Source organism: Myxine glutinosa, chromosome 2, assembly GCF_964187855.1.
Source record: "Myxine glutinosa chromosome 2, kmMyxGlut1.1, whole genome shotgun sequence".
In the NCBI taxonomy this organism is placed as follows: domain Eukaryota; kingdom Metazoa; phylum Chordata; class Myxini; order Myxiniformes; family Myxinidae; genus Myxine; species Myxine glutinosa.
Genome location: NC_136262.1, coordinates 188,523,684 through 188,534,363, shown reverse-complemented (window position 1 = coordinate 188,534,363; position 10,680 = coordinate 188,523,684). Strand labels below are relative to the sequence as shown.

General features: G+C 43.9%; 1 protein-coding gene across 15 annotated transcripts in view; it reads right to left on the bottom strand.

Moving 5' to 3' along the window:
• Positions 1-3,830: 3,830 nt before the first annotated feature.
• CTDSPL2 (CTD small phosphatase like 2) overlaps positions 3,831-10,680 on the bottom strand; it is a 102,368-nt gene continuing 95,518 nt past the window's right edge. For all 15 annotated transcript variants that reach the window (XM_078772092.1, XM_068106575.2, XM_068106580.2 and 12 more), the window contains 2 exons: positions 5,887-5,982; positions 3,831-5,623 (listed from right to left, as the gene is read on the bottom strand). In XM_078772092.1, the coding sequence (XP_078628218.1) occupies positions 5,558-5,623; positions 5,887-5,982 (162 nt within the window). In that variant the 3' untranslated portion in view covers positions 3,831-5,557. The remainder of the gene's footprint in view (positions 5,624-5,886; positions 5,983-10,680) is intronic.

Here is a 10,680-nt window from a genome sequence, read left to right as displayed (position 1 = left end):
TCCTTGGACGTCTTCCCATCAGTAGTTTAGCCGGCGATGGGTGAATGCCTTCCAATGACGTGTGATAATCCAGAAAGGCCAGGTGCTTGTCTGTAGATTTTCGCCAGAATTGTTTTACCGTTTGTACAGTAAGAATGATTCCGTGATCTTTGCAGAATTTTCTCACAACGTGCGAGTTGTACAAAGTCCCATTATCACTCCGTAGAGTCTCCAGTAGAGCACGTCGACTAAACTGTGCTTTCAGTCGCTCAAGAGTTGTACTACAGCGTAAATCCTTCACTTCGTCCACCTCAATGAATCTGGAGTAATAGTCAACCGTTATCAGGTATGTCTTAGCATCAAACTGGACCAGATCTGTCCCAATTTCACTCCAAGGTAGATCTGGTGTAGGAGTCCATTTCATGGGCTCAGCAGGCAAGTGATTTTGATAGTCTGCACACTTGGAACAGTTCTGAATAGGTTGCTCTATGCCCGCATTTATGGAGGGCCAGTATAGAAACTCCCTAGCTCGTTGCTTACACTTGACTAATCCGAGATGTGATTCGTGAATCAGGCTTAGCATGCGGGGTCTCAGAGTAGGTGGGACGACAATTTGCATGCCTTTGTATAGGATGCCATCCGTAACTGAAAGTTCACTCCAGGAATCCCAGTATGGCCGAAGACAGGGCGATACACCATGCCTGGTGTCTGGCCATCCATCAAGAATCATGCACTGTAACTGAGTGAGTTCTGACTGAGTAGCTTTTTGAAGATCCACATACCTCTCGTCAAAGATAGATAGAAAGTCCAACATTGAAATATGCTCCAAGTTGTCCAGTTCCGAATGAGTATCTGGCAGATAGGCTCTAGAAAGGGTGCCTGGAAGCTGCATATCCTCCCCTTTTCTGTTCCGAATGTTGAGATCATACCATTGCAATCATCGTAGCATGCTCTGTAGTCTAATTGGAACGGACAGCAATGGCTTTCTAGCGATCATTTCCAGAGGCTTATGGTCATCGCAGACGGTGACTGTTTTCCCAAATATATAACAGTGAAACTTCTTGCAGGCATGGACTATGTATAGTGTGGAAGTCCTTCAGGACTTCCTTATGATTGAAAGATTAATAATGTCCTTGCGAGTGAGTGACTCGCAGCCTAATTGCTTGTTTGAAGCTTTTGTCTCAGCATGAGGTCGCAGGAGACATGAATGTTGTTTTGTATAATTATTAAGGCGCTATAATCTTTAGAAACATGAAATGCCAAAGAAACTGCATTTGAAATTAAGGAACATGGGTATTCTTTGTACTGGAAGCGAGATGGAGAATGGAGCTCGTGTTAACTGATCTGGTTGACTTGGGAGAGGGGCTTGTGTGGCGACCTATGACCTGGTGTGGATGCCAGCCTTTTTGGAGATGGACTCAGCTTTTCTCTGACCAACAACCCATTATCTGAGATTGAAATCAGATGTAAATGCCTCAGAAGACGTTTGCCTCCGGCCTTAAAAGAGTGATCTTATTGACCTTCAATAATTAGTGTGACTTCTATAAACATATTTGAAGCTTCATAATAAGAACCAGCTGTATTCAGGTGCCAGCCTGTCTGTCACCTTTTGTGACCTGCTAATCAATCTTCTGCTCTCTTTACACATGAAAGGCGAACGCGATTATAAGAGACTGGACTCCTCCGAGTGCTACCAAGAAATTTGCTTGATGTCTTGTGTGCTGTGTGTTCCATGATGTACTTGGTGTAAATGCAAGTGCGTTTGTTCCAACAAGTTGATTAAATTGTTGACCAGAACGTGGCAGTCTCTGTCTCTCTTAATTGAGTGCAGAGATATTACAACTACAACAATAGCATCTCCTTCTCTATTTGTGCATACCGTGTCTCTGTCTCTGTGAGAGTCCTGGAACTGTATGCAATGGGTTGGTTGTCCTGGATGAGAACTGCACCAAGTCCACTTCGGCTAGCATCACAGTGAATCTCGACTGGTTTGCTGACATCGTAAAATGCAAGAACAGGCGGATGACAGCAAAGTTCCTTCAGTCTCTCAAATGCTCTCGCTTGAGCTGGTTGCCATTGATATTCAACATCCAATTCAACAGCTCTCGGAGTAGAGCTGACTTGTCACTCAAACGAGGGATGAACTTCGACAGATATGTGATAAATCAGACGAACCGTCTCGCAGCTTCTTTATTGGTTGGAATCGGCATACTGTGAACTGCCTCTACTTTGGCCGGATCAGGAGATAATCCATCAGCAGACAGTACATGTCCTACGTACTGTATCCATGACTGGCGGATTTTATACGTCTGCAAATCCCAACTTCAGATTGTAATTTGTTGCTCTCTCGATTACCTTTTCAGGATTTGATCATGCAGCTCCATGTCTGGACCAGCTACAAGCTCCATCAATGTGAATGCTACATCAATGCCTTCAATCATCTGGTCCATAATCCTCTGAAATATTTCAGGTGCACATTTCAATCCAAAGGGAAGACGAGGCCATCTATACCTACCAAACGGTGTATTGAAACATGTCAGATAAGATGATTCCTCATCCAGTTTGATTTGTAGGAATCCTGACTTTGCATCAAGCACTGAGAACACCTTGGCATTAGGTATACTTGCAACGACCTCCTCAACAGTGTGCATGGGATGGTGCTCCCTCTTAATGACCTTGTTCAGATCAGATCAGATGGATCAAGACAGAATCTCAGTTTGTCATTTCTAAGAGAAACCACCATTGAGCTGACCCATTCAGTTGGTTCATTAACTTTGGCAATGTATTCATCGGATTCCATCTCCTCCAGTTGGGTTTTAATACGTGGCAAGAGGGAAGCTGGTTGTCGCCACGAAGCGTGTACTACTCACTTCACACCAGATTGCACTTTAATGGTCTACATTCCTGGCAGAGTTCCAGTAGTTCGCACTAGATCCGGATACTCCAGCTCAGTAAGAATGCCATCGGAGTCCACCTCAGTTCCAACGGAATCGAGTCTGATGATCAGAACCAGAACTTTAGCTGTATCTCCGGATATTCTGTTTTCCTGTGGGACAGCAACCACTTCAAACGTTGTGGTGACTGTCTTGCGACGGTACTGAACAGAAACGTCCACGGCTGCGACGGGTTTTATCCTGTGATTAGAGTAGGTACACAATACCATGGCTGATTGACGGGGTTCACCAGTGTGAGCGAGACGCTGATAATGAGATAGTGTCATTGTGTTACAGCGAGCTACGGTATCAATTCAGAAGGTCACTTGCCTTCCTGATACCAAGAGAGATTGCCTCCATTTATCACCAGATAATGCAGCCATTGTCTGCAGTACGCTGATCCGCAGAATGTTCCCATGAGTTTCATCCATATACTCGGTTGTATCAGCAACAGCATCGTCCAACTGAGTTTCAACCGAATGTATGCCAGCACGTCGACAGCAAGCTGCTAGCCAAAGATTCGGTTTCTTGCAGTAAGAGCACGTGGATCCAATTGCTGGACATTCACCATGATTCCATGCATGGTTAGGATATTTACCACAGCGTTGGCATCTGTCCTGAAGCCAGAGTCTATTCGGGGTTGGTCTCCTGCGTAATGGCGGTAGTGGCGATGGGTTCGATTGTGGTTTCGGCCTCGCTTGTTTGTAGTGAACAGCAGCTACACTCGTGTCCTCATAATGGACAATGCGAATTTGAGTATTTGAAAGTTCATATTGCTGACCCACTTGAAGAGCTTTGGCTAGTGTATGACAGACAGACAAAAAAACAACCAAATCCAATTGCAATACCCTCTCCCCCGGAGAGAGTAAAGAGGTCTTGATCTTCACTAAAACAAAAAAAGACGCGAAATGAATCATGTACAAAGATTATATTGCTTTATTTTCTGCAAAATCAAAAGTAAAAACATAAAATGACTTTATCTATAACTGTAACATTGAAACATTTCAATAATAACTTTAAAACTGCAAGCTAAATGATTTAAAACAGTATTGCTGCCTTCGTACACTTAGCAGTGCTGAAAAGGTGTGATAAATGGCACTTTTGGAACACCATAAAAGACATTCTGCCTTTCCAAACAGATGTAGATCCAAAGCAGCATCAAAAGTGAGTCATACAGTTATAATTCCATTTTCCTTTCAGTTATCACAATCACACGCCTGAGGTCACTCAAGCTCTTTTAGTGGGGTGTGTTGTGTAGGCAGGGGCCACGGGCTTAGGATATTTATTGGTGGCGGTGGCAGTCCCAAACCATATGCAGGTCATCGGAGCACCGTCCTAGCATTTCCATGGGCAAGTAGACTCGGTGTTTCCCATTTCATTTCCAGCCCCAATTTCTCCGCAGCCACCAGAATCGAGCCCACACCGCCGAGGGTAATGCAACGCTTCCGCTTTACCCACTCTACCACCAAGCCACTATTGGCAGATTTGTGGCCCAAAAAATAACACTATCACATGGCCTTCATTTTAAACAAATATAGTATTCGGCAGTTCTCCTTCAATCCACAAGTACAAAACATTATCTGGGGAACTTGCATAACTGAGCTCAGTTTTACAGACAGGAATTGGAATTGTGAAATCTCAGGTTACACCTCCTTCCAACCATTTCCCAACCACCAAATGTTGAAAACCGCAAACTACAGTTATTTGTCATGCAAAAGCAATAGAAAAAAAAATACTTAAAATAATGAAAACAAAAAAACAAGGCCTATACATTATACACAGTGCAAAGACCAGACAAATTATCAAGACATAGATGTGCTGTTGCAAATATCCATCAAAGAAGACCCACAGCTTAGGCCATGGAACTGAGAACACCTCCAGATGAACACAATGGTGGCGCTTAAACTCTACAAACGGATTTTCTGTACGTTTCCATTACACGGAAGGTTATGGCTGTGGCATTTAACCCTATAATGTCTACATTCAAAAGTTTAACAGCGAGCAATTTTGTATTGAAAAATAAACAACAAAATATTTGGGACCTAGTACGCAAAACGTTTGTACACTTACGGGCAGGTGAACATAGCAATTAAGAGCTTACGAAGTCAAGGTGCATTGGTGGAGATAATGAGAAACTGATACAAAGTCCGAATGTGAGGAGGATCCAAGAGGAACGCTGTTGCACGGACATGCTTATGCTACAGCCTAAAATCTAAAACCCGTCAGTTAAATGGGAAATGTTAAAACAACTCTCCATTACTGAGCAAAAGTAGGCTGGACAAAATACAGTATTTACAATGATAAGAACAATACACAAAATCTTTTTTTTAGATGTTTTGAATTTTCCCATTAATAAAAGAAAACCGATTTTCTCCATTTTAGATTCAAAAGGCAGAATCCGATGTTCGGAAGAATACTGTACAAACTGCAAAAAATTGATGATGGGTACAAACGGTAAAATTTGAAATATACAGAGAAGATGGATTCTCCTACTTCAAAAGCTTGATCTTGGCAATGGCTTGCTGCTGTAACAGCTTGCTGGTTTAGTACCCTTGACGAAAGCAATGCCTAGGTGGGCAATACGGCCGTGTGACGTGGCTGCTTGCTAGGGCACACTGGTGTCGGACGTTAAGATGCTGGCATCGTCAGTCTGGAGGCAGCAGGTCGTGCAGTCGGAATTTGTCCTGAATGTGCGGCCGGACATCCTCGTTCTGCGGACACATTGGGTGCACGGTGAACTCTTCACGCCGGTCACGTGTTGCAGGAAAATAAACTGTCCTTGTTATCCAATCCTGTATCTGAAGGTCTTTAAGCTCTCAAGTCAAAACTTTTGTTTTATTTTTTCTCATTACAAGTGTGATGTCGAAATAAGAGAATATGCAATCATACTTGAAGACCTGTTTGGGAGGGTCGGGGAATGGGAAATCTTTCAAGGCAGTTTGTAGGTTAGTGCAAGTCAAAATAATGCGCTCACCAAATGCACCAAATCTTCCAGGAAAGGGATGAGCTTCAATAGCTCCCTGTCGTTCCTATCCATGAACCAGCTCTCAATAGGAATCCCATTGGACAGCTGTTAGCAGAGAGACAGGAAGTGCATGAAGGGTTTCAGTAAGCAATGATAGCCTTGACCTCACTTACTCCATATACTGTAGTTTACTTACTATTCACGGGAATTATCTTTCACGGTTTTACTTTCAATCGATTTTTGCGGGAATAATAATTCGCGAAAAATGTACAGTCGTGCCAAAAATATTGGCACCCTTGCACTTTTTTCAAATAAGGCACCATTTCTTCCAGAAATTTTTTTGAAATTAAAATATATTTTGGTATCCACATAAGTATTTCTTTGATTTGCAGTGGAACAAAAGAAAAAAGGCTGAAAAAATTACGAAATCGTAGCTTATTCCACACAGAAATGCTAAAATGGCCAAGACAATATTATTGCCACCTTTTAGAAGTTGTTAGAAATAATTAGATTTCAAGCAGGTGATTCTCCTTTACTTTGGAATTGAACTCACCAGTGGTGAGTTGCAGGTGCTGGCTTGGGATCCTAGGAGCCTGAGTTTGAATCCCGGTCGACCGTTGAATTAACACCAGGGGGTTGACTCAGCCTGTCATCCTTCCGAGGTCGGCAAAATTGAGTACCAGCTTGCTGGGATGAATGCTCCGGTGTGTGCCCTGGTTTAGAATAGGTAAACTGTATCCTGCATGTCGTAAGAGGCGACTAAAGGGTTGTTGTCAGGAAGGGCATCCGGCCATAAAAACATTGCCTCAAAAAGGGAACCGTGATGATTGTCATGGGGCCCGCAAGGCTAGCCCCCACTCCAGCAGGGAAAAAGGCATTAAAAAGGGATTTTTTTTTGGTGGTGAGTTGCAGGTGCTTGCAATATAAAAATCACTCATTCAACTAGTTTGAAAATAGAAAAGGACTCATTCTGCTGTTCTGTGTCACTGTGTGTACAGCAATGAGCATGGAGAAAAGAAAGAAAACCAGAGAATTGTCTGAGGAGGACAGACACAAGATTGTAGCCAAGCATGGACAATCTCAAGGCTACAAGTCCATCTCCGGAGACCTCAATGTTCCTGTGTCCACCGTATGCAATGTTATCAGGAAGTTTAAGGCCCATGGCACTGCAGCCAACCTCCATGGACGTGGCCGCAAGAGAGAACGTGATCGAAGATTGCAGCAAAGGATTGGTCGAATGGTGGAGAAAGCACCTCGATCAACTGCCAAACAGATTCAAGCTGACCTTCAGACACAAGGTACGACAGTTTCAACTCACACAATCCGTCGCCAACTCAATGAAAGGGGGTTCTATGGTAGGAGAGCCAGGAGGACCCCACTGCTGAGAGAGAGACATAAGAAAGCCCAACTGGAGTTTTCCAAAACACACCTGAACAAGCCAAAATCTTTCTGTGGACAGATGAGACCAAATTTGAGCTTTTTGGTGAAGCACATCATCTCTATGTTTACAGAAAACAAAAAGAAGCCTTCAAAGAAAAGAACACCTTGCCTACAGTTAAACATGGAGGAGGTTCAGTGATGTTTTGGGGTTGTTGTGCTGCCTCTGGCACTGGGTGCCTTGAATGTGTGCATGGCATCATGAAATCAGGAGATTACCAAGGCATTTTGGAGTGCAAGGTTCAACTCAGTGTCAGAAAGCTGGGTCTCCCTCGAAGGTCATGGGTCTTGTTGCAGGACAATGACCCCAAACACACTTGAAAAAGCACCCAGGAATGGTTCAAGACAAATGCTGGACTGTTCTGAAGTGGCCAGCAATGAGTCCAGATCTAAAGCCCATTGAACACCTGTGGGGAGATCTGAAAACAGCAGTTGGGAGAAGGCACCCTTCAAATCTGGGAGAACTGGAGCAGTTTGCACAAGAAGAGTGGGCCAAACTGCCAGTAGAAAGGTGTAGGAGAAGCTCATTCTTGGCTATAGGAAGCATTTGACTGCAGTTATTTTGGCTAACGGCTGTGCTACCAAATATTAAGTTGAGGGTGTCAATAATTTTGTCAATGCCATTTCTTTTTATTTTCTGATTTCAAAGGATATATTAAGTTCTGAATCAAAAACAAAAGTTCTGTAATATTAACAGTGAAATTAAGAATTGTGAAGACCAAATACTTGTGTCAATTTCAACTTATTTTTGAGAAAATTGTGAGTTATTTGAAAAAAGTGCAAGGGTGCCAATGTTTTTTTGCCACGACTGGATGTATACGTGTGTGTACGTACACATGTGGAGGATTTCATTGTCAAATCTCATATCCCCTAGATGGCAGCATTGCACTGTATGGCATTTTCACAAGCCACGAGGCAAAACTGAGTTTTTGGGAATAACATGTTGACAGCCTCTTGTGACCAAGGCTAACCGGCCTTGAACAAACATTCCTTTCCTTTGCGCTTTCTATTACCATTGTCTTCAAAGCTGTTTATAACTGGGTCTTATCCTGCCTCTCTCACTTTGTATAGAAAACAGGAATAGCTGTCGGAGAAAGGGAGTAGCCTCGAACTTTGGAAAACCCGCCGGATGGCTTGAGGCGGGGGCTTTGAGCTTTCTTTGTCCTGAGAAGATATTTAAACCCGACGGCTGGTGTGGCTTTTCAAGGAGTCTGTGTGCATCCCTGAAGCCTCAATGTTGTATACTGTTACAGTTTAAGACGTTACTTGCTCATACGTCCTGCTTACCTTGGACGCTACTGGCTTATGCGCTGACTCCTTCCATGCACATTTCATGATCTATAATAAACGTCTTGTGAACAGTCCGAGTTCGTCTAGGAGCTTATTCCTGGAGTCGGGGAAGGGGCCTGAGCCCCGAGCCCCGAAACAAACACACAAACACACACTTCAAATCAATAGTGTACATGTCTTCCGAACCACAGTTTAGCGAGATGTCGTTGTGAAAATGGATAAAAATCTATGAATCGTCCAAAAACTCTTGGCCGGCCGAACCATCAACATTGTGAGACGCAAGTCGCAAGTAGTAACCAAAACCATACAGACTGCCAACGACATCGTTGATACTTAATGGCCGAAAATCTGAGAGAAAGGAAGAGGAAAGGTTATAACAACTTTGCCGACCAGGTCCGAGCCAAGATTTTCTGTAAGCTGTGGAGATTGGTGTAACATGTGTTACGTGCTCCTCCCCGACCCCCTGGTCACGGTGTACCTCCGAGCCCCGAGAGGAGTCACGGCAGAAAAATGTGTTATTCTGTATGTCAAAGATCAATGGAGAAGCCACCCCAATTGTTACTCACAAACAAATATTGTATTAAGATCACACAAGAATAACAGTACAACAATAATAGGAATCAAAAGTACAATCAATATGTCCTATGATGGATGGTACCATCAGTTTCGTAATATATAACTCACTGTGCTCCAAGTGAGTGAACCAAGAACATTCCCCAATGTCTCTTATTCCCGGCTTCAAGTCAACGTTGATTCGCTCCAGCGATTGCCAGAACGATGTCCAATCGAGACCAGAATCCCGTGCGGATGGCAAGTACAGTCACACAGCCGAAGCTGCACAAAGGCGCCCTCAAGGCGACTGGGAAATCCAAAGGCGCCCTCCAGGCGACTGAGAGATCACACCCTCGGGTATGGACGAATTAACCTTCAAAAAAGCCACGTCACACACACACCCCAGATCGACGTCTGAATGCGGTGAAAATGGTCGAAAAGAGACGAAACCGTGAGCGAAGCACAAGTCCTGCGCGAGTTAAAATGGCCGACGACCCGTTCTTGAGACGTAACGCCCGGCGATAATTCTCCTCGGAATCCACCGCCAAAAACCTGACACGCAGGTTTATCGGTCACAGCGATGACAACTCTGTCGTAGGAATCCCTTTCCCGGAAACCCGAAAGTTCGCTAGTGACCTTTGCTCGCCAACGTTCGCTCCAGACCGCAAGTAGCTCGGCTCCTTCTTGTCCGACTCACTCGCTCCGCCCTTTTTTCCCCCTCTTCTTCCTCTTCGTCGTCCGGTTCCCGATCCGGTTTCCTGTCTCTTTTAACATTAACTTTTTTACCCTTTTGAGAACAGTTCATGAACAATAAACCTTTTGAAAACAATAATAGTACCTGGAATCAGAAATATTTACAGTGGATGCAAACCACAACGGAAGTGACGAATCCGTAACACTAATGTTTACAGTGGATGCAAACCACCACAACGGAAGTGACGAATCCGTAACACATGTGCTGTCAGGAAATTTCAAACGTAGCTAGAGCAGCCCAAAAACGAAAGCACGGTCAGAAGTATAAAGGCTGCCTACCTGTAGAAGACGAAAGAGAAACCAGGGGAGAGAATCCATCCCTTGCAGAAAAAGCTGAGCAGCGCTCCTTTGATTTTGGGTCAAAATAATGATGACATGGTGAAAGACCAGAAATTGAAAAATTCTGGCTCAATGGCGAGGTGTTCAACCAGCAAATTGATATGTTAATTATGGCAGACGTTTTGACTTTTAATTTAATAAATACAACAACAACAACAACAACATGCATTTTAAGGCCATTTTCCCTGCGAGAGCGGGGGTTAGCCTTGCGGCCCCCATGACAATCTTCTCCATTTTGCCCTATTTTCTGCATCTCCCCTTGTTAACCCCCTTGCCCGCATTTCTTCTTCCACCATCTTTAGCCAAGTCTTTCTCGGTCTTCCCTGTCCTCTACTTCCTTCTACATTCATTTCCATCACTCTTCGCAACCAGTCACTTTCATCCTTCCTCAACACATGACCAAACCATCTCAACCTGTTCCTCTTCACAGCA